Consider the following 25,473-nt stretch of genomic DNA (forward strand, 5'->3'; position numbering starts at 1 on the left):
TGGAATTTCTAAAAGACCCACATCATTAGGACCAGCGGCCCAAAGGATATCTGGAAGAAACGACAATTCTGCTGGAAGTTTATCTCTTGACAGGTACATGGGAGAAACCACTTTCTTACCTAAAGTAAGTTGTACTCCTGAAGGAGAACAGTACAAAGTTGCATACAATCTTTTTAGCAAATCCAATCCTAGCAAGTTTTCACCACAACCTGTTGTCAGAATGAGGGGTGCTTCGAATTCGCAAGGACCAACAGAAAGAGACAAAGGGTCAGAAATCGGATTTCTAACTGGGGCGCCAAAAAAACCTACGGAAACGTTCGTTTCGCCAGACAAAGGTGCGCCAGGGAGTTTGGAGTGCATAATAGAACTCTTCATAGCACCAGTATCCAAAAGAAAAGGTTCCGACACACCTGATGTAATCACCTCAACGTATGGTCCACTCTGATCTACTGGAACTGAAACAACTCCCTCTCTTTGTCTATGGCTGTCCCAGCAATCATAAGTTTCCCAATTCTCACTTTCTGTATAGTAATCATCAACATAGTATTGAGCTGTTCTGTCAGATGTGTTGTTCTGCTGATCAAACCTATTCATAGAATTTAGTGGTGGAAGTGGACTGCGTTTTGGGGGACGTTTCCACGTCCTCTACCTCTAGAGGCTTGTTGAACACCTCGACCTCTCGTGTTTGAACCACCATTTGCACGCTGTAACAGAATTGGACAATTATTCTTAAAATGACCTTCTTCCTTGCAATATAAACACTGGTTGGGACCTACTTGGATACGTGGCTGATTATACTCAGCTCTTTGTGAGTTCCTCTGATACTGTTGAGGGTGCTGAAAGTTATTCTGATAGTTATTCTGACCATTATTATTATTTTGACTACCGCCACCACGTGGCGGATATGCTTGCTGTAACAAAACCTTCGTTTTCAACTCCTTAGTTTTCTTTTCTGCTCTGTCTTTCTCGTCTTTGTCCCTATTTTCGTAATATTGGGCTGTAGCTAATATCTGCGCTGAAGACGAAACTGCCCAAGAACTTTCTGAATCCTTTAACTTTTTACACAATTCTGGAAGTAGATTGTGCACGAATTTATCGACGAACAATCTCTGACCACCTTCGGTGGTCATATCCTGGCCACTGTGATCGACAAATGTTTCTTCAAACCTGGTGAAGAAATCTGAGACAGTTTCTTCTTTCTTCTGCTTGCATGCAGACAACTTGTCCCAATTTACACGTATTGCTGGCATTATCGTTTTCATGTAATCTACTATTTTACCGGGGAGTTCTGCTATCAAAGGCTCAGGCTTGGCACCACCAACTTGTCGGGCATCTGTGGCAACAATATTAGCCCATGAGTCACCCAACTCTTGATCGTGATCTGTATGGTGAATTTTACTCCATAAAGGCTTCCCAAATAGCATATCGATATCGGCTAAATTCATTATACATGATCCAGCAGTCTGTGACAATTCTTTGTAATACCCTGCAGGATTTTTACGCGGATCAGGTAATGTCTGTTTCAGGGCCAAAACTTCAGCTCGCTTCCATGGGACATGTACCCATACACACGGAAAATGTGGCAGAATAGGGGGGTCGACAGTCGTGTCGCCCTCTCTCCATTGTGGGGGAACTTCCCTCATGGGGTATTGTCGCGCCTTTTTCCTACTAGATGTACCATGCTCAGATTGTGACCCAGAAGCGCTCCCCTTACTCCGATATGATAACAATATTTCAATCGCTTTCTCGACATCGGGACCTACAATCATACCCTCTCCAAACTTAAACCGTGCATGACACAATTCCTGCGGGATGCATTCTAAATCATTGTCTTCCAAATCCTCACAAAAGAAAACACACATCTGTTCGAAAACATATCTTTGCGTCGGTGCTTCCCATTGATGGAAGACTTCCATGACAGATTCTACATCATATTTTACAGTGTCCATAACCCATTTCCGTGCTAAACGATTCAGTGAGTCTCTCTCTTGATAGTCAGGCAGTCGACTTCGCAACTGTCTGCGTTCCATGTTAGGGGTCGTAGTAGGCGACCCGAAAAGAGGCGAGAAAAGGTTAGTGACAGTGCTGGCCATTTTCTGCCGAATGGAAGGTGAAACTGAAGGAAGAACGGGTGGAAAAACGGGGTGAGACAAGGCAGGGTCAGAAGCAATAGCAGAGGGATCTTTAGGAGAGACAGAAGGCGCACTAGGCGAAGTGGTAGAAAGCATAGGTGAAACAGAGGTGATCGGTGTGCCTTGAGGAGGCTGCACCAGAGAAGTATGAGCCAGCTGAAGAGTAGCTGGTGGGTGCTGTAGAGAAGCAAGAGGCAATGCAATTACAGGTTGCACAACTAAAGGCTGCGGCGGTGCCGTAGCATTCTGTGCATAGGGGGGTGGCGAACTTAACAGGTGTGACATTAACTGATCTTTCTCATGCTCTTTTGCTGCATCTTGCTTAAGACGCAGCAAAACTGGATAGCATTTATCTATTGCCATTTTACGTTGCCTGTGCAACTGTTCACTCATCTGCTCTTCTTCATTGTCTTTAAACTGTATAGCAGCTTGCATTACTGAAAGTCCCCCTTCTCTCTTATTTTTCTTAGCTAATTTGATTTCTTTTTGTTTGGCTTCTTTACGCCATAGGCGGAAAGAGTCAAACATTGCCGGCCGGGCTTTCTTTTTGAACAGTTTAACTTCAAGGTTATCTAAGATTTCGGTATCAAAGCTACCATATTGGGGCCATTTTAAAACACCATCTTTTCTGGTGTATTTGATCCACACTTCATTGTATGTGATGGGGCCTACCCCATGTTTCACATATAACTCGTAAGTTGGAGTTCCAACCGGAGGAACCGGACATGAGTCCTCCAATCGGGAGTCCCTATTATTACCACCAAGACAAACCAAATTTCCAAGTCTAAGACTAGGCATCTTCGCTCTCTAGTCTAGTTCCAAACTTCGAAGGATTATCGATTACGATAGTTCTTGTGAATACACGAGTCCCTCGGTTTTGGTGCTTGCAAGTACCAACAAAACTATCCCAAAGGATACCCAAACTAAGAACCAACTAAGGACTGGGAGACGCTCCACTTATACTTAACTGAAATATCGATGACGTCACTCAGAAGACTCGTCTTAGTGTTTCGCTCTACCAAACTTCAAGGGTCCAAATCAGGGCGATAGCCAGGGCAGCAGTCCTTCGTAGCCGTCGGGAAGCGGGGAACCTCGCAGCAAAGACCTTCGGACCACGTAGACATGCAGGGGTCGTTGAAGTGGTTGGCCGTCCTCCGGAATTTCCACACGAAGCTCCTCACGAACCTCTGGCTGGGCTGGTACCACTGGAATCGCCCCAAACGTTGGGCGCCAATTGAGGTACTGGGTTTTCTTAAGAACCGGCAGAGAACCGGCAACCCAGCGGTGCCAGGTCACACCCAGAGACCTCGAGTTCTTCCTGATTCAGACCTACAGAAACTCAGAGTCTTCTAGGTGAAGTCAAGGATCGATTTTTATTGGCTGCAACCAAGGTAACAAGTGTCCTAGAAGTACAACACACGGGGATTATATTCTCAGGAGACTGCTCGAATTTACAAAGTCAGGCTTCTCTCTTTATACAGAATATTCGGCTTCAGGCAAACATTCTTTGAATTTTCAATATATCATTTACAGGTTTTGGTTACAAAAGAAAAGCAGAGTCATGATGACATGTACATATTTCATGTCGTGCTGCCCATAACAAATCACCTGGCGAGGCCCAACATTTCATCAGATATTGCTGGACCCCCAATAAAAACGGGCACCTCCCCATCATAAAGAAAATGAAGAAAAGGAGTGGAGACAGATGTGAGCGAGATACGGCAGGTGTGTGCGCTGAAATGGTTTTATGGCTTGTTGAGCCTTGATTCTATCTTGTTCGGCCACTGGGAGGGGAACTGACCTAACGAGTTTGGCCTGGGGCAATGGTTCCAACTTGTACAGGTCACAGAAAAGTCGATTAAGACGTGTGTGTCCTTTTGAGGTCGAATTTAGCTGGATTAAGGCCTATGTAAAGGGCAACACACAAAATGGCTGCCATATACAAAATGGAAGCCAAGGGTTCAAGGTACAAGTGACGATTTCGAGGTGAAACCATCACTCGAATGCGATGAAAATGCTTGTGCATAATATACTCGTCATTCTCGGTCTTTTGATACCAAATTCGTCATGTTTCGGAGAGTTTTAATTCTCGAGTCCAAAACGATTATACGAATCCAGAATTTTCAGAACCACAACATCACTCACTCTAGGCCACCTACTTTGCACCATCACACTCTACACCATTCTACTCTTCTCGGCAACACTACATGCCAGAGCACTCTGTGCCACTGCACTCTACGTCACTCTATTCTTCTCTAAACTACAGTACTCTATGCCACTGCCCTCTGCACCACTCCACTCTGCAACCCTCTACTCTGCACCACTCTACGCTACACCACTCCACTCTCGGCAACTGAACTCAATGCCACGCTACCCTGCACCACTGCACTCTATGCCACTGCACGCTACATCATTCTACACCATTGTGCTCTATGTCACTGCACTATACGCCACTCTATTCCACTCTGCACTACTGTACTCTATGCCAGTGCTCTCTGCACCACTGTACTCTACTCTACACCTCTGCACTCTACGATGCTCTGCAAAACTGCACTCTCTGCCACTGAACTCAACACCACTCTACTCAGCACCAGGGAACTCTACTGCACTGCAAGCTGCGGCACTCTACACTACTCTATTCTACACCGTTCTACTCTGCACCAGTCTACTCTATGCTAATGCACTCTATGCCACTGCACTGTATACCACTGCACTCTACTCTGCACCACTTAACTCTACGTCACTCTACTGCACTCTATACCAACGCACTCTACGCCACTGCCCTCTGTATCACTCAACACCACTCTAATCTATTCTGAACCACTGCACTCCACACCACTGCACTCTACATGACTCTAAGTCACTGCACACTAAGCCACTCTGCCCTGCACAACTCCACTCTACCCTGAACCACTCCACTTTATGCCACTTCACTCTACTCTTAAACAAACCACTCTACGCCACTGCAGTCTACACCACTTTACTCAAAATCAATGCACTCTCTATGCCACTCCACTCTGCTCTACACCACTCCACGACACTCTATGACACTCCACTCTTTCACTCTACTCCACTCTACGCCCTTCCACTCTACCACACTCTACTCTCTCCACACCACTCCATTTCACACCACTGAACTCTACTATACATCACTCTATGCCATTCCATAACACTTCACTCTACTACAATTTATGACACTCCACTCCACGCCACTCTCCTTTACCCCACTTACTTTTATCCATGCTGAACAGGAGCCACGTTGGTGTACTACATGCCTAAAACATATTGGCAAAGCCAAAAGCTCTTGCATAGGCGCGATCTATTGGCTTTGTCAAAGCTCGTTTGCTGTGTAGGTACCACCAGCAAATTACTTTTGATATTGATTGTTTTTTGTGCTGGAGGGGGTTAGGGACCGCAATACACCATATATTCTTTTTTCCACAAAAACTACAAATGCAAAAATGGAAAAATGAGTGGAGATCGGGGGTTATTTCATTTCTAAGTCTGACTTAGAGACAGCTATATCTGTCTCTCCAGCTTCATGTAATTAAAAAAGGTTAATAAATAAGAAGTATAAACATATCTTTTTAAGAAAAGGTGCTTTTGGGTCAGATCTCTTCATAAATTGGTCTGTTCGACTGTCATTCATTTTTGCTTCTGCCCACCACAGCACATTACATAGGTCAATGATTAAGTCCTGTTCAACCCCTGACTCATTTTCCGTTTGAATCAAGGCATTTTTGCCTAATCACATCTGCCTAAAATGAAGTGCATATCAGGGCCATAAATGGTAGATCAACCCTTTACTATGCCAATTCCTTACCCTTTTTTGATTTGGGATTATTCTTGTGTGTTTAAAATATGTCTTCAGGTTAAAGTAATTCAAAGCAAATTACTTTTCATTGCACCAATAAGAATCTCATTTTCTTGTCATGTCAAGCAGCAAAGTTGTGAAACAATCTACCAGTCGATCTAAGGTTAACTCCGGATCTCCTGGCGTTCGGGAAATCTCTAAAAACTTGGCTGTTCCAGCTGTAAATCCCAGAGCTTGGCTTCCCCCTCGGGCTGAGTCCTCATCCTGCTTCAACGCCGGGACACTCAATTGAGTAGCTGTGCGCTTTACAAATAAACTTTTAACATAACAACATGTGCAATACAGTTATTAAGGGTTTCTATACCTTTTCTTAGTACATGTCCCGTATAGGAACAACGGTGTTTTTCTTTTTAAATGATATGCAATTGTTATTCATTCATTAAAATTATGTTTTTATTGTAAACATATGGCTTTATTTTATTGTTATGGTATATGCCGGCCAAAAATAAATAAATAAACATTGTAACCATTGCCCGAGTTTCCAAGATCACACCTGCTTTTTATAATTCGTGTGAGAGTCTAAATGACCTAAGTTACTGTTCATAAAGAAGTAAACAACAGAAAAGAAGCCCCCATCTGTTTTGTTATATCTTTCTAGAACATGCAGTTTGCAGAAATCCGTCTAAAATGTCATGCTTTCCATAATGGATTGTTCAGTGCTACAATTACCGACCTAGGTGAGCAGTACAGACCTACCAGGTTCCAAATCTTCACCTCTTGGGAGGCACACACAGCTAGAGACTCAGACAGAATGGTGAATTGTATGAGGTGCATGAGCGGATTCTTCAAGGTTATCGCAGTTGGATCTGTCTATGGACAAGAGCTAGTTTTACAACTCTTGTCCCACAGAACAATATGAAAGTATCTGTATGTATGCATGTAAGTAGGGATGTATGTACATGCTGTGCCTAGAAGGTGGACCCCTTGAACTTGAAGCGCATTATAAACAAATAAAAGTATGTGGTATTGTTTAGCATGAACCTAACTGAAAGGGTGGTCATAAGCAGAGATACAGTCAATGAGGGACTGGAAGGGTAGTAGCATAGGCGCTGGAAGCAGGGGTGTGGGAGGTGCTGCAGCACCCCCAAAATAACCATGCAGTAGTTCTGAAGGTGAATGAGCAATAAAGAAGACTTTAAACTTGATTTTGATCTTGTCACTTCTGCTATGCGTTCAAAGACCGAGGTTAAACGTCTGGCTAATCTTCTGACAAACTGCTGCTTATGTTTTTTTTTAATAGATACACGTATTTCAAAATAAGTAAGCAGTTTGGAAAGCACAAACGGAGGTCGTTTTTGTAATTCTGCTGAAAGACCGATGTTAAACGGATCTAAACAAATCAAGACACTCTATTTGGTGAAGCACAAATAATAAACCGACACTGACACGCAATTTCTATACATACATTTTTAACGCTATATAGTTTTATCAATAAAAAACGGTATGCCTGTGGAAATGTAGTGCTCATTTCAATGAAAATGTGCTGTCTGTAAATGACAGTGTGCTACCACACCAAGCTTTAATAAGACATTTTTGATAGAGAACTCCAAAATGAAAGACCAGCTACACATTACATACAATCTGTGAACAGGTTTTTAAGTGTTCAGAAATGTGGCGCTCAGCTTATCACGGTAAGTATTACAATGTCATGGTATAGAATTAGGTGCTTCTTGGCAGAGGAAAACCTTAACCTCTGTAAGAGAAAAGGATCAAGGACCTCTCTCTAAAGTAATTCGACAAGAATCCAGAGCACACTTAGTATATCAAATCAAATTTCAATCTTCAAGTGGTCAAATGGCCCAACCAATGGGATAGATCAAACAGACATAAGTTTTCAAAAAGTTTTATTGTTCAACAGTGTTCTTTTCTCAGAATCACTGTGCCTGTCACTCTAGCCTACACGTGTTTCATCACAGCATGTGGCTGTGAATCTTCAGGGCTGATCTAAATGATCGAGGCGCTTTATCGGGAGACCGGTGATAATTCCGTCCCGGTCCACTTGGAAACAGGAGCTGCACCTAGCTCAACCCACGGGCAACAAACGGCCCGAAAATACCGACGCTGTGTAAACTCACACACTACCCCCATTCTGACGGAACGGAAACCGATTATTTTCGGTACCGCTCTCGTGTATACAGAAACATCCCGATTAGGACCGGGACGGAATTATCACCGGTCTCCCGATAAAGCGCCTCGATCATTTAGATCAGCCCTGAAGATTCACAGCCACATGCTGTGATGAAACACGTGTAGGCTAGAGTGACAGGCACAGTGATTCTGAGAAAAGAACACTGTTGAACAATAAAACTTTTTGAAAACTTATGTCTGTTTGATCTATCCCATTGGTTGGGCCATTTGACCACTTGAAGATTGAAATTTGATTTGATATACTAAGTGTGCTCTGGATTCTTGTCGAGCTACACATTACATGCTTACCACTCTCTTTCTGAATGGGCGTGGCTCATTTATGACATTTCAGAATCCCCGAGAGTGCACTGATAAAACATTAATGGTAGCGCCCGCACTACGAAAATTGTTCCAGCACCACTGGGTAGCGGATTCACAGAGTGGAAGTGGACTGCTACTTGGTTGTGATCTTCACCTCTTTCCCAAATTGGAGCAGGGCTGGGGCAATCATAATGGCTACCAAGATGTTGTTCCAGATCCTGAGTGCAGAGATGGAGAAGGCCTGTTGCTTTTAATAGATATTTTTTTGCACTTTACGTCTTCAGTCTGATGTCCAAGTTGCGGGTATGTAATGGGGCCATGTGCTTCCTATTAAGGACCCTGTATCTATTCACAGACTTATCTCCATCACGGCCGTTATGCGGTGGTTCCCAAACTTTTAAGAAACACGACTCACTTTTCAGAAAGACAAACTTTTCTGACCCACCTAGCTTTAATAGACATGAGGCGGGTGACTTTTTGATGTAACTAAAGGATCATGCAGTGAGGCACCGACATTTTCCATTGAAATGGCCCCTAAATTTGCAGACATACAGTGTTACTGATAAAACTACATTGCACACATGATGTGTGGGAATCGTATTTTGTGAATATTTATCATTTGTGCATCACCATGTAAAGTGTTTTGATTTATTTTGATCCTATTAAAATCTATATCTTTGTTTCCATGAGAATTATAAAAAATTGTGCGTTTTTATTTAGGGGTATTTAAATTTGGTTGTGTTACAAAACATGGCATCCTACAGCGTTTCCTTTCACACTCTCTGTACCCCAGCAAGATTCTCACATAATTCACTTTGCTTTACTTTCTCTGACTGCAAATTGAGAGAAGTCTGTACACATCAATCACCATGGTACAAAAATAAGCAGCGAGGGCGTGGTCTTGATGCGTTCGATGGCAGCCGCCATCTCGTAGGTCTCCCAAGTCCTGCATTGAATATCCTAAATAATCCTGGTGCTGGACAGCCAATCTTGTACCAGATGATATGCTCTACAAAGAATAGAGCTGCAAGTCCTGTGTGGGAGCTGCCATCAGGGCGGGCGAGGTGAATAACCTGCCAAAGACGAGACCAGCTTGATGTAGCCGAATGATCAAGATGGTGGCCAGGTGGACCCAGGCTGTGCCAAAGAGTGAAAAGATTCCCAGTAACTGGTGAGAGGAGGGCATGGTCTCCCGCCCTCTGACTCTCAGAGGGGGAGATCAGGCGTTGAAAGCAATGAGAGTTGGCCGTGTCAATGGATGCCTGACTCCCAGATGGAGGGGGTGCAGGTCCGGGGCCCCTTGCCGGAGAGTGAGTCGGGCTTCACCAAGATCAAGGACAGGCAGGGAAACACCTTGCTTTCTCTTTCCCTCTCTCCCTGCCATCAGCAGATACAGCGAGGGCCCGAATGATGCGGAGCTTTGGGGGCCACACTGGATTAGGAGACTATACCCGAGTCCTTAGCAACCCCGGATCTGAGGAGTTGCCTGGCCTAACATGTGGGCAGGGGTAAGCCCGGGGTCCATACCAGACTGTAGGGGGGAGAGGGTAAATGCACACCGGGTTCTCACTCCCTGACACAACACATCAGCCAGATTCCTTTTCTGGCTTAAATTACTCATTATAAGGACCTAATAATCAGACCACAAGGAGGAATAGGGTATCCTGAACATCAAGGGACACCTAGGCAGGTTTCAATAGGGCAGACACACACTATTGCCTGGCTGCCCGTGCCGCCCACATAGTGGGACACGGGCAGGGAACTGGCAGGCCAACTATAGTTGGACATATCCTAAACCAAAAATCCCCCGGGTGGAGCGTTGGGGAGATGGTGCAGGTGAAAAGGAATGCGCAGGGGTCACAAAATGCGAGCAAGTCTATCCTCCCTGTAGAATAGCCAAAGTGTTCAGAAATGTAGTTCGTTTGGAGAATGGACAATATTGGAGCTGTGACAGAGTTACAAGAAGTAATGTGTTTTCTGATGATGATTAAGGGAGATGTGTTGTAATCTCCATCTGTAATGGTACGCTCCACCCACCCCTTCCCTCTCCTCCCTTTTGGTACAGTCCCCTGGAGCTCACCTTGGAATGTTGACAGTCCCTTGTGAGTTCGGAGAGTTGGATGACCAATAAAGGAGACTTGTCATCTTCCTTGCAGTCTACTTTCTTCATTATAACACAAACCTTGGTGCACCATGGCATGAAGGGGTCGGATCATCCAAGCAGGGGAGAATGTCAAGTTCACCAGATTACTTTCGCAACCCCCCCCAGGGAGAAAAATGGGCAGCCCAGACTTGGCACGAAGTGAAAGAGGAACCGATGAGCCCCACCCCAACACGGATACGATCCTGCAGGTGATTGACTCCTCTCGTTGGGACCTATTTACAACATTTGGTGACCTGGGAGTGGATGTGGCACTATTAATGAACGATCTTAGTAAAACCACTGGCAGAATGACAGAAGCAGAATCGTACGAGTTACTTACCTTCGAGAGGATTCTAGCCGCAGATTCCTTCACGTAGAATTATCCCTGTGCTCTGTTCTTTATTCTTTACCCTGCCTTGGGTATTGCAGTGTTTGGAACTGCTCCTTATGGTATTGTTTCTCACCATTCCTTGTTCTGCTCTTTCGCACACTGTTCCTATACTCTCACAGTTTTGTGTGATGGCTCCCGTTGTGGCGTGGAAAAGTTCTCAGAAGAAAATTGACGTAGGCGCGCCGGGGTGGGACTTATGTGACTTCGCTGACATCACGTGCACGGACGACGCAGGGTCGGAGTCACATGGCGCCCCCCCCCGGCGCGCAGAGATGCTGTGGCAAAAAGATTTTCCGGATCCAGTCTCACGCCTGGGGATAATGCTATGTGAAGGAATCTGCGGCTAGTAGCCTCTGTCAGATCCGCATGGCAGCGTTGGAGGGTTCCGTCAAGGAAATAAACCAGAAGGTTCAGAGGATATGCGGCCAAACCAGAGGACTAGTGGCCCGAGTGGAAGACGTGGAGGGCCACTGTCGATGCAACAATCTTTGCTTAGTTGGATTCCCTGAGGAAGCAGAGGGTTCCAGACTGGAGCAGTTTTTGGAAGTCTGGCTGTGCACCTTGTCGTCGCATGATAAACTTTCGAATTGCTTCCTTACAGAGTGACAGCACCAGGCCCCAGCAATGAGCCCCCACCTAGGGCAGCCCCAATGACAGTTATGGCTTGTTTTTTTAATTTTAGAGTTAGGGATCTGGTGAGCCGCATGGTCAGAAGCATGGAGGAAGTAAAATACGAATCCAGTTGGATTATAATCTTTCCGGACTGCACAAGACTGGTCCAGAAACAAACTAAATCATTTGAACAGGGAAACCGAATCTGCACACCTCAGACATGAAGTACATTCTGCTCCACCATGCTAAGTTGTGGGTGCTCTTCCAAAGTAAAACATTCTGTTTTGACCATCCAGACTGAGTGTGAGAATGGGTGGAGAAAAGACCCTTGTGAAGGGCTGAGCCTGGGAACCACTTGCTGGGAAGACTCCCAGCAGGGGACAAAGGGTAGACCCCAGGGCAATCTCAGAATCAGTGCTGGAGAGGCCTTTGGAAAATCTCCAGACAAGACAGTCTAAGAAGGGACACGATATCCAATAGGGTAGAGACTGAGGTGTTTCCTCTGACCCCCAGGCGGAAGTGGGGACCAATCTAAACAGAAGCCAAGAAAGACCCTGGAAGACAGCTCAAACATAAATCACTGACTAAAAATACTGCAAAAGTTCAGTATCTACGTTATCAGTCATGTATGATATTGATTGATGGTGAAGGGAATACAAGAGGGTGAGGTACCTGTAAACAAGCCTTGTAGTTGTCCTTATGAGGGAGGGTGAGGATGGGCAGTTCAGAGCCCCTGCCAGGGAAATGTTGGGTACACATGGGGGTATAAGTTCAAGATGTTAGTAACAAGGCACAGCACAAATTACAGAAGATTAAGATTAAGCTTAGGCAGGGAGTAGGTAGACCTACAGTACCATAGCTGCACACCATGGCCAATACATGAAACTTCCCACACATGATCCCTCAAACACTTGAATCATTAACCACTTTAACGTGGAATGTGAATGGATTAGGCTGCAAAATAAAAAGCGTAGTAGTGGCAAACTATTTTTGGAATTAAATCTCTTATAAAGTTAACCAGCCGGGAAACAAAAATGCGTATGCAAATCTTTTTATAGACAATTAGGGGCCTATTTGGATTGCGGATTTCCCGCATCCACCGGGCCGGCGGAAGCCACTGCCGGCCCGGAGGATGCGGGAAATCCGCCGGGGAACCTTGAAAGACCCACCACCATATTAGGATGGCTGGTGGGTCTTACTATCTGTGCGCCGCTTTTCCGCCGCGGGCGGATTCCGCCCGCGGCGGAAAAGCATTAACATGGCTGGCGGTGTCTATCAGACACCGCCAGCCATATTAGGATGTCTGCGGAAAGATGCCTTTACACGGCGGCATGCTTTGTCCTCCCCTGCCAGAGAAGCAAGGACCCAGCAACTGCATGGTTGGGAAGAGGTTGTTTGTTCCAAATACACAACCAAAGCGTGATTTTTCCGGTAGCTGGTTGTCCTTGACACTCCTGAAGGAAATGCCCTGTGTAATGATTGGCTCCTGCTAATACTTTGGGGTCAATTCGGTGGCCAGTTGGTTGAATGCCAACTGATCCTGTAATGGACACAAGGTTTCACTTGTGTGCCTAAGGATGATTGTGTGTGGGTGTCCACTCTTCACCACAGCCCTTTGACCCCCAACTGCTTTTTAATGTTTTATAACAATGTATCAGTGCCTTGCTTGTGTTTTTTTTGTATTATGGTAGTGTGCATTTCTTTCATATATCCAATGTGGTTCAGCGGCGCCTGTAGGCTTAGTGTTGTTTTACACATATACAGGTGTATGGGATTGTAAGGACTCCCATGAAATTATTTACAAGAGTACATCTGTATCACAAGAACGCCTTCTCAGGGTCCTCCTGCAGGAGGCTGCAAACAGGACAACATGGTCTTTCTAAGAATGATAAGAGTTTCATATGTATGGGGAGCTCCGGCTCGAAGGACTCGCTGACCGATAACACAGCCCTCCTGCCAGAGTCTGGGCTGGCTGTCCTTTTTAAGAGCTTCATTCAAGCACTTTATGAACACTGCTTTGCAGGTGCAACATGCAATCCAACCTAGACATTTCACGATGCAACGAATGGATGAAAAGGCGCAAACGCTTCATGGAACAGCAGTTTGTAGATGCATTAGCTCTTTGTCGAAACTTAAGTTCTCTCAGACTTTAAAGAGGATTCATCCACACTTTTGGGGCAACATCACTGCTACTCATTTGTTAAACATCTTTACATTTAATGAGTTTGGAAGCTTACCTTATCCGGCTTGTTTAAATGCTGCAGTTCCAGATCTTTAACAAGATACATCACGATGGCATCCTTGTTGTTCTGTGCTGCGAAGTGTAAGGCGTTCATGCCATCCTGAGGAGAAACACATATAAAGATGAGATCTGCTCATATAAAGTAATGGAGGTATGGCCTTAAAATAAAACTCCATGGCAAAGAATGTTACATTCAATCAAATTATTGTAAATACCTCAGAATACAATCATAATTTTGAAAAAAATATCTAAAAAAAGACAGTTTTTATTTTAACATATTTTAATAACGTTTTTGAATTAAAAATGTGACATAACGTTCATTTTATTAAAAAAATATTACATTACATTTGATTAGTTCTAAATTTCACATTCATAATCATTAAAGTATCTTTTTTTAGGAGGGATTTTATTTATTTTATTCTTCAAAAAACAATGTTAAATTAATATTTTTAAAATAATAAAGGAGTAGTCACGAGCAACACTGGTCAAGCTAATAGCTAAGACCAGGAGTACTTGACTTAAACCTGCTCCTTTTTGGCTGTAGTATCTCACACTTGTAAACTTAGTCTCCATTTTCGAGTAGTTTTACACTCAAATTTTGTGAATAGCTCAACCTAAAGCATGACAATAAATTTACCAGCAGTACATCTACATGTGTAACTTTGCGAGTAGGGCCCTCAGTGTTCAAATAAAGTCCAGTCCAGAACAGCCTAGCACCCTTAGGAGGTCAGTGAGTAAAACTGGATAATAGTAGCAACTGTGCAATATAGCACTTTAAGGCAGATCTGTGATATGATGTACCATAATAAAATCAAGTTTATAGCACCGACATTCATTTGTATCCTTTTATGTAATAAATAATAGCACAAGTGCCCAATCTATTGTGAGCTTTGATCAGTTAAAAAAGTAGTTGTTTAGCTTCCATGCACTGTATATCTTGTCAATTTAACAGTAGGGATTTCATCCTTGTAGAAGGGCCTTGAACCTTGCACTGCAAGCGTAAGAGTCAAGTGTACGGTCGCTGAGCTAGCACAGACCCTGTTAAGTGGCTCTACTGTACAACATGAATCAAGAGAAAATCTGGTTTCACAAAAATGTGTTTTGAAGAACATCCTCACTGTATTTAAAGATGCTTTGATCTTGTCATGATATGAACTGCCAAGACAAAAACATTCCCCCTTTAGTTACTTTGAGGCTCAGCCATGTCTTACTTTGAAGGGCTACAGGAGAAGGTGTGCACCAACGCTACTGCACACAGTGCATTAAAAGGTGTGCAGTGTGGTGAAATGGGGGTGAAGGAGGGTAGGGCATGGCCTTTCCTGCAAAGAATGACCAAAGAAGGTGAAAGGGCTGCAGGGGCAACATCATGTCTGCAAACAGCACGACAACCAGTCTAGCAATCCAAGCTGGTTCCATGCTGCCATCAGAGGGAAAAGGTGAATGAGTTCCCTTGCAGAGACTACTCAACCTGATAAATAGGAATATAGCTCACACTGTCCTGTCATGACGTTCTGGAAACACCATTGTGGCAACACCCAATAAAGAGTGGACTTGTAGCCGCCTTGAGATAGGAAGTTGGTTGGATGTGTCCCTCATCCTGCCAGCCATGCATCCATCATTGGCCCACTCCTCATATCAGCTGAGCTTAAAAACACCATGGATGGATACCATTTGGGAGGCCGCCAATGTCATGAGTCCCTTTGTGTAATGATGCTCCTGTTTCTGTGATGGCATTTACAGACGCTTCCATGGCAACTCCCTCAAGACAGCTCAGGGATGAGAGCTGGGATTGAGAGGAGCAGTAACAGTGACACATGGCTAACAGTGAAATTTAATAATAAGTGCCCAAATGATATATGAGAGCACTAGCAGCATTCAAAGAGACAACAAACCCCTTTGTTGGCTAACCTCAGTGCTCAATTTTAGCCGGTTGTTGCAGTATTGCATAAACTACGACTTAGGTGTAGTTCTACCAGGTGTGTTTTCCCACCCACGGGTGACACATGTGAACCTGGTTCAATGCACCGACAATGAATGTCACTGACAGGTTATTGTAGCCCCACAGAACACTACGCAATATGTTATTTGAATAAAGGTATGGCTTTTAGGTTACTAACAATCCCCATGAAGGGATCATGGGCACAGTGGTAACAGTAACAAACCTATTTTGTTATTCACAATCTCACATACCCACTGCACTAAGAAGAATAAACACCGCTAAGAAATAAAAAAATGTATTATTACAGGAACAACCTGTTTCTCAGTACATCTAAAACAACTACACAGAGTATTTTTAAAAACAACAAGAAGGCATGCTATAAACAACAAGAATAAAACAAATATTTCTAACATGGTTAAAATGTCATTTAGAATCTAGCACCCTAACATCTACTTCTATGCGCTACACTAAGAGAGCATGGGAGGAAGAGCAACCTTCAGTCTATGGTTTTTAGGGAGAAGAAATGCAATGTATACCTTGTTGACAGCAAAGGCTATTTTTATCAGCAGAGGCGTAAAGACAGTGTTCCCTTCGGGCAAACACATGCTGCGATAGCGGTCCTCCTTCAGGACTCAGCTTTATTGGCTGCAGGCTAGATGTAGCATCTGCGAAGTGTCCTGGCAGGAGGTGAGAACGTCTCTGGCCGAATCGTGTGGGATAATCTCGGTGAAGGACCACTCCTGACAAATGGTCAAGTGTTAGCCCTTATATACTAAATCTTATCAGAAATTAGAATTTCTGACCTAAGTTTAGAATGTCTGAAATAGATTAAGTGCATCCGAATACTTCCTTATGAACCTATATGGTAAAAGGATGTCAATTCAGACTACATTAATTCCACTAGATGTCTGTATTTGTTCTGATTTGAAATTGACATGTTGAAGAGTAGGCACTTATCCCAGACTAATGTTGCATCAGATTTTACATCTACGTCATTAGTCAAAAGACTTGACGCTTTCACAGTTCTTAAAAAGATATGGTTAGACGGCATCTGCGTCAAAAGGCAGACATGACAATGATTCTGCATGAATCGGTCAATCAATCAATCAATCAGGTCATTTGTAGAGCGCACTACTCACCCGTAGGGTCTCAAGGCGCTGGGGGGGGGGGTGCCGCTACTGCTCGAACAGCCAGGTCTTGAGCTTCTTCCTGAAGGAGAGGTGGTCTTGGGTCAGGCGCAGGTTGGTCGGAAGTGAGTTCCAGGTCTTGGCGGCCAGGTAGGAGAAGGATCTTCCTCCTGTTGTCGCTCTTCGGATGCGGGGGACGGCGGCGAGGGCGTGGTTGGTTGATCTGAGGAGGCGCTTGGGAGTGTAGAAGTTGATCCGGTTGTTGAGGTAGCTCGGGCCTTGGTCGTGTAGGGCTTTGTGTGCGTGGGTGAGGAGTCGGAAGGTGATTCTCTTGTTGACCGGGAGCCAGTGCAGGTCTCTCAGGTGTCCGGAGATGTGGCTGCGTCGGGGGATGTCGAGGATGAGTCTCGCCGAGGCGTTCTGGATCCGCTGGAGTCTCTTCTGGAGTTTTGCAGTGGTTCCGGCGTAGAGGGCGTTGCCGTAGTCCAGACGGCTGGTGACGAGGGCTTGGGTGACCGTCTTCCTCGTCTCGGTGGGGATCCACTGGAAGATCTTACGTAGCATGCGCAGGATGTTGAAGCATGACGAGGAGACGGCGTTGACTTGTCTGGTCATGGAGAGGGAGGAGTCCAGGATGAAGCCCAGGTTGCGTGCGTGGTCTGTCGGTTTGGGTGCGGTGCCCAGGGCGGGGGGCCACCAGGAGTCGTCCCAGGCGGAGGGCGTGGAGCCCAGGATGAGGACCTCCGTCTTGTCTGAATTCAGTTTCAGGCGGCTGGTCGTCATCCAATCGGTAAAGATGGTGACCTCCATTGTCTTAGATGTAGACGATGGCAACCTCCATTATCTAAGATGGCTTTACGTCATCCCCAGGTTGTAAGTCTGAATCTGACAACATAGGGATGTATTCAACCAGTAGGATTTATCTAATGTGTAGGGAGATCCACGCTCTCAAGTTATTTGAGGTCTAAAAATACCTACTGTAAATATACACTTGAACAACTTTATTTGTAGAATAAAACAAAGGCAGTTAACATATCATATTTGTAAATGGAGCATAAAACAATAGCAATCAACATATCATGTATGTAAATGGCCAAATGATACATAAAGTATAGTAAGCAAATTGAAGCATGTATGCTTTTAAGCCTTGCATCGTTTCAGATAATTGATGATTATATATACATTGTAATCTATCTATGCGTGTTGGAGATTAAACATACCAGTGACGATATGAAATAGTCCAGATTAGAAAGATGTGGTATATATAGAAAAACAAAAAACAAAAACACTATATTAAAAAGAAAAGGTTTTCTTCACTTCATTGTTCATACAGGATTTTGTGTCATATAGGTGAATACATGTCGTTGTCGACTTACATATTGAGTTCATTACTCATTAGAGGACTTGTCAACAACGTCAGGAGCACACACAACATATGTGTTATCTTTAAGGAAACCATATAGAGTATGTTCATTGTTAGTAATCTGCGTATTCGATGTACCATTAATTGGTTGCTTATCTGAGGCACTTGATGGTATTAGCAGCTCCATTCCAGGGGGCTCGAAAGATAACAATGAGTCAAGCTACTCATCAAGAGCTGCATCGAACAGTGCCACTAGTAATATTGCTCTACCATGAGAAGCTTCTTGTAGAAGGGACAGATGCATTGCTCAGCATTGTCTCTGGTGTTCTTGTAGAGGTTGAGTGATTGTTTCCCTAGCACGATGAGTCATTGAAGGCTGCTCCAGCTTTAAGATGATTTACGTTGGTCAGTTTATGCACCGGAACACATCTTTGGTATATCAGCTATTTTGCAAAATGTGAGCATCCAATGCTCCCTGCGCTCAGATATCCAAGCATGTCCCACATAGCATGCTAAAGTTTGCTGGCCTTTTCATTCAGATGGATATATGTACTCCATGTTGTTAATTTCTTTGTCGGAACAGGAGAAAAATAATGGTACCACAGCCGATTAGCAGTATAATGATTGGGAATCCTCCAAAAAGGCTGAAGAACATAGAGTGAAAAAACGATGGAATCAGTCCAAATACTGCTTTAAATCTAGTCTCCAGACCAGATCCAATGTTCTTGAAAAGATGCACACCACCAGTCATCAAAGAAGAATTACAAATCACTGTACAATATCAGGAAAATGTGTTGTGTATTGTGTGTCTAACAGACTCTGAATTTCTGAAGTGGGTCTGACTATCTGCAGATTATATGTTTCAAAATCTAAAGTCAATGGGGCTTCTTTTTGTGATAGAACAGACAATAGCTTGTTTAGATCATCAAAATGCATAGATTTCATGTTTATACTAGGCAAAGGGATGTTCCTAACGATATTTTGAGATGGCGGGTAAAAGGTTCTTCCACAACATTGTATTGTTTCTGAAAAGTTTATCAGGTATGGTTGGGCGGCTTCCAAACCACAGCAAGTAACATTTTTCAGAAATAAATGAGAACCATTATTCAGGAGTTCATGATGTGTAGGAATAGATACAATGGGGGAAACAAATAAAACACAACTTAACTTTGGCTGCAATGTACTGCACACAAGGCATCACACAGAAGGGAATGTCCAAGGGGATTCCTACAATTTGCTGTAATGTTATACAAAGGGGCTTCTTTATTTTCATTCAAACAGATGTGGGAAAAAGGATATTTCCATGAATGGAACAATTGTAAATTGAGCATATTTTCACATCAGCCAATGGATTGGGCAAGAAAATTATAAAGTGTATTAACCAGGTAGTGGGTGGAATGTCAATAACCGTAAAAGGTGCATTTTAAACTTGTTCTATACTTAATATAGTGTGTTTATAGATTCATTCTTGGCCATTGCTTTTTGAGTGAGTGCCAATTTATATGGTTAACTTATGGCAGTTTCATTGAAAAGTTGCCAATATGTGAAAACTGATCGGGGTGTTTCTAGTGCCCAATTTAATTGCATGATTGCTCTTAACTGAGCTTGCCTGTGTTGTAACAAACCTAGGTTTTCTTTCATGAGGAGGCTGAGGACGGAATTTAGTAAAATGAATCTCCTCTCTTAGAATGTGTGTGCATTCCATTGTTGATAACTTTAAAAACCGTTTGCAAGTTTTCTTGATCTATTTGCCTAATTCTTTCTGCAGCTTCTTTCTCTGAATATTTGTTTAAATCATTATACATGGCGTATATTCCTGTGGTAAATAATCTTTTATTTCTTTTAGGGTATGGTCCTAGAAGAAAGTCAGAAAAATCCATATTTTCATTAATTATGGAAAAGTGTTCCTTTGCTGGACTAGAATGTTCTAGCCATAGTTGGCATAGCTTACTTAAACTAGATGTGGTAACTACTACAGGTGTTTGTGTTTTATAAGATGGGTCAGGACGATTAATTTTAGTTCCAGAAGTATTGAAGTGTTGGAAAGAAAATGCTGCATGCAAGTGTCAGAATTATAGGGTCATAAGGCTAAACCTTTAACAGGAAATTGGGCTGAATTACAGGTTCCATTTTGTATTATATGGTTTATGTCTGATTTAGACATATTCATTTAGAATGGCCAAGTTCTCAGAAAGCATATCTGAATGATTGTGATCGTATGCATACGAGAACCGTTACGCTCGGTGGATTCTTTCATGGAATATCACGCTGATGCTTTGGAGGTTTTCCAGGTGCTGCTGACCTCCTACCTCCCACATTTATGGACCTCTGAACTATTTATGAATACTTTAGTTTTTCTGGCATAGGAGCCTACGGGTCCAACTATTGTTTACCCACTGGTTCTCTCAAAATGGAAGTAAGGTGGCTCCTTCTGTCCTGATGAAGATCCTGTTACAAGGAATATGTGTTCCTCTCATTTCCATAGGGGTCGAAACATTGACTGTCCCTCATATCAACCTGTACTTCAAGTATATCCACATGTAGATGACAGCAATTAATTTACTGTATCTTTTCATTGTGTGTGGTTTTCCTCAGTGAGATATACATGTTTAACTGACGGTTAGACAGGTTTTTTCCTATACTAAATGTAAATACTGTGATATATCTTACCTTCATTCTTCAAATCTATCTTCTTTGACCTGCTGAACATGATATAAATTTGCCAATTTGGAGAATATGCTTATTTTGGGATATATGGTTTTTACAAATCCTTTCCTTCCGCTTGGTCTATTTCTACTGCACCTAAGATTTAGAAGGCAGCAACCTCCATTATCTAAGATTGAGTCAACCATACATAAAATGGAACCTGACCTTAGGGGCTTTATGTCAGCAGGTTAAGTCCATTGGCACTAATTTGTGGTAACCACATTTATTTTTCCTCATCAGACTTTGACCTAGAGCAAGAAAGAGGAAAACACAAAATGGGGAACAAAGAAAAAGGAGAAAGACTGAATAACAGTGACAATCAAAGAAAACAGGGATGAAAAAGAACCTGAAAGAGTGAGTTAAAGGGGCAGGGAGTGTCTGGTGTTGGATGAAAGGGGCATGAGGTGGAATCAAGGCTGTACATCTTTGGTATTCAGCACCCCAACATTTAATAGGACCAGCCATGGGCTTCTAACCAAAGTATTTGGCCTAGCACTTATTTTTTAAGAAATTAAGCAATGGCTAATGTAAAATGTGCACATCCACAAAATGCTGTGGGCTGATCCAAAACTAGAAAGACAGCACATCAAGTCAGTACCTTAAGGGGGCTCACTCAAACAAGTCATTGTCTAAAGAGGCTGCGTCAAAGACCTTTCTGGTCGTTGTGCATTATGTGGTGTGTTGTATATGTTGTTGATTGTGCGGTGCTGACACGGGATCTTACTAGACTGCTCAGGCTGTTCATTGTCAGACTGAAAAATGAGGTCATGAAATACATGATAAAACAAAGTGTGATTCGAGCCTCCATGTAAAAACCCTTTCACTAATGCAATGATGATAATGCTGTGAAATAAAGTCACTTTACAAAAGTAAAAAATATAGGGCTAGATTTAGAGTTTGGCAGACAGTACTCCATTGGTCAAGGTTGTAGAGAACATTACGTCCGCCACCCTGATGGACTGCCTTCCGTCAAAATTAGAGATCACCGCTGACCAAGTAGTGAAATCTGTATCTGGAGAGGAAACAGTTTTTACAAAAATTATGTTTTTTAATAACATACTCCCAAAATGGCAATTTGCTAATGAAAAACAAAAAACTGATGGCCCTCACACTCAGCGATCTTTCCCTTGGTGTGGGGGTAATTATTCGGTTTTTTTCCTTCCCTGGCGCCTTCCACAATAGATAAGGTGGGCAGTGTAATGCTCTTCCACCGATGGCCTCTACTCTGTCAGGCCCAAGACGGAAGCTTTCAGTTGAAGGAGCCAAGTGGGACTCCATGGACAGAAAGCAGATGGTCCTCCCAACCCTACCTAGGACGGATGAACCGTCATTTTGAACAACAGCGTACTCCGTCGTGTTTGCAACAGAGTACCCTGTTTGCTAAACTCTAAATGTTTCCTTTGGTATTCTTTTAAATGGAGCACCCACATATTATTTTTCATGGTAATAAAATGCCCCTCACTCAGTGATGCTCTAGTCAGGGCTTTTCTATGTGCTGTATCTGATGCAATGAAGCAAAGTCGCTATTAGCAACTTGTAACATTTGAGATACGCTTACCAGCCCAATGGGTAAAAGATAAAATCGAAAATCAGGTTAAGCTTTAAACAAAAAGAATCAACTCAACTCACCTCATTTGTAGCCTTTTGATTAGCACCCGCTTTAATTAACATAACCATAATATTCAGATCTGCATTCCAGGCAGCAAGATGAATTGTCATCAAACCATGCTAAAAAAAAGAAAAGTTTGAACAAGTTTTAAATAGTATAAAACCTCCACTAATTTAATACAAATTAATTAATAGAATCAGTCTAGCACTTCAGCTCTACTCGCTAGGATAGTCATGAGGAGCTCCAATAAATCCACAGAACCGCTTAGTTTTCTGCCAGGTTGCATATGTGTTAACAGTTTTCTAGACAGCCACACTTCTTGCAGGAAACAGAGTGGTACTTGACAAAGAAAAACACCATAGCACACGCTTGTCTTTCTGTATCTGTATTTTCCACAATGTGTTCAAAAGTTCACGATGAGATTCGCAGTGTAGGCCATTACTCGATCAAGTATTTTCACTTGGGAGGCTCTCTCAAAGCTCCAGTGTGGACTGCTTGATGGATGAAAGGTCTTTCCGAGACCTCGGAGAATCATCAGTAGCTGTCACAGAGCTCGTGCAAAGTATACAGGAAGGACATAGAGCTCAGCCATTGATTGTTGTGGCCCCGATTACCTGCAGCACCAACTGGCTGACTGTGACTGTCATTCATGAAATATAGAAGTATGTTATTGCCCTAAGCCATAGCACCATATCATTGTTCTAGCAAAGAGATGAGTTAAAATAGGATGGGGCAGGCCCTATTTGGTGTCAGCGCAGAAGGTAGAAAATTCAAGGTATGCGGTTTTTTTTCTGGATTTGAATACCACCCAAAACTCACTCATTGATTTCACTTAACTTACTTCACTTTGTCACCATGTGCTTGATGCGCACGTCAGTAGCTGCACTGTAAGTTTTGAAAATTACTCTCTTTTCCAAAGAAAAATGTATAGAATGTTTGCACAGAGTACTTAAAATCTTTTGCATTTGCAAAGAGTAGCTTCCTTTTTAGGTCGAAGCCTGCCTAGGATGCGCTTGCGCAGTCTCGCAGGGGAGATCTTATGTTTTGGAGTGTGGGGGCTTGAACCCGCCCCTCTTCTCCATTGGCTGGCTTCCTAAATGGAGGCCAGCATTGGAGGAGAGGGGCGTCACTCTGTTTCAGCCCCGTCTTTTTGGGATTTAGGGGTGTGTTTTTTACTTTCTTTCTGTTTTGTTTCTCTCCTCTTCCCATTGGCTGGAATGTAACAATGGGAAGAGGAGAGAACAAAAAACACGCCCCTCAATCCCAAAATGACGCTGCCTTCCTCCAAGGCATTTCTGCTTCGCCTCGGAGGAAGATGGTGGTAATCAGCCGGAACTCGCTTGTTCTATGTGTTCCGAGCGTCCATTCCTATCAAGTGAGTGTAAAGTTGCTAACCCACGGATACTGGCTTGTTAATGAAGTGGTGTGTATTTCAGATATGAATTTGGAGCTTGTGGTTTCTTTTGGTTACTCTGTTTTGCCCGACAACCTGTGATTCTGGGCAAATCACTTAATCTCCCGTGCCTGAATGTGTAATGTAAATACGGTGCTCACATAAAGCGCTCCAATACCTTCGATTCGAGTTCACGCTATATAAAATGTGCACAAAAAAAAAATCCCGGAGAACGAGTCAATTGTTTGAGATGGGCGTTGTATTCTTGTCTTGGGGGTTGGCGTATACAGTTCAAAAGCCTAGACCGCGCCGTAATCATTTCGAACAGTGACCATGTTAGACGTAGCTCAACAAATTCATGTGCTATTGGGTGGGATTTAATCAGGCAGTTGTAGCCTTTTTTTGTTTCCACTGCTCTGCCCTTCCATTCCGCCCCTTGAAGACTGTAGTCTTTCTTCTGCAGGCTTCGCTGAGGCAGAGTTTGCGGAGTCAGGGAGGCAGAGCGTACGTTCAGCATGGGCTATCCCCTCTGCATCTATGCCCGGCAAGGTAAGAGTGGAACTCTGTGGCACTGCTGGTTTTTGACACAATTGTTTCACTTTGGCAACTTTTACAATGTTGTGTTTTTTATTGTTTACATTACGTCTTTTTGCTATACAATTGCATTTACGGTTTGTTTCAGCTTTTACACTCACTCTAGCCGCCACATGCATCTAATACATTTATTGGAAATTGGGTTTGTAGATTAAGCTACTGACATTCTGCAGCCTGCCGTGGGGCTGCTTCGAGGCAAAACACCACATCGGCCCCACCCCACTCACACAGAATACACACCAAGGTGACGTGGGGTCTGGTCCAACGACAGAGTCACAAACCCAACAGGCTGAAGACACACTCGCATTTCACCACAACCCCCAATTAGCATTTCAGGGTTTTTACATTTTAGACAGTTATGTGATATGTTTATTTGGGTGCCGATAGTATGAAAGTTGCTTGTTTTTCCAAACAAGAAACGTTATTTTTTTTTTAACAGAAAGCGAAACCCTGCACAGACTGTTCTGCTGTCTGTATAGACAGCACATACGATATTTCAGTGTGTACTTTCAGTGATCATGCCAGGCACTACAAACAGCATATTTCGACTACGGAGGTCGAGAGTTTTGAACTGCTGTCTGCAGGGTTCAGGGGCCCCAACTTTCACTGGGGGTCAGACCTTCTTTACATGCCATGCACAAGACACTTCAAAGGGCGTGACGAAGAGCCGGCATCATGTATGACATCTGTGGTTCATCACAATTACGTCACATGCTCAATAACATGAAACCACAGTGAAATTTGGGCTTTGAAACCGCTGCTTTTATGAGAAAAAAATCAACCCTGGTGTCGCCCCCCTCTCTCTGTAAATAAGCATGGGTGTGTACTTACATGTATATGTATGTGCATTACATGATTATAAACATTCCTTTGTAGCCACGGGCACACATCTGCACGAGT

The 25,473-nt window shown here is 43.4% G+C and overlaps 1 protein-coding gene across 1 annotated transcript in view; it reads right to left on the minus strand.

The window, feature by feature from the left end:
* The window catches only part of ANKDD1B (ankyrin repeat and death domain containing 1B), a 479,621-nt gene that overhangs the window by 347,310 nt on the left and 106,838 nt on the right, over positions 1-25,473 (minus strand). Inside the window, exons 4-5 of the mRNA XM_078675234.1 lie at positions 22,607-22,705; positions 13,838-13,942 (exon numbers count right to left, since the gene is read on the minus strand). Of these exons, the coding sequence (XP_078531360.1) occupies positions 13,838-13,942; positions 22,607-22,705 (204 nt within the window). The remainder of the gene's footprint in view (positions 1-13,837; positions 13,943-22,606; positions 22,706-25,473) is intronic.

This window comes from Lissotriton helveticus, chromosome 2_1 (genome assembly GCF_964261635.1).
Source record: "Lissotriton helveticus chromosome 2_1, aLisHel1.1, whole genome shotgun sequence".
Taxonomy (NCBI): Eukaryota; Metazoa; Chordata; class Amphibia; order Caudata; family Salamandridae; genus Lissotriton; species Lissotriton helveticus.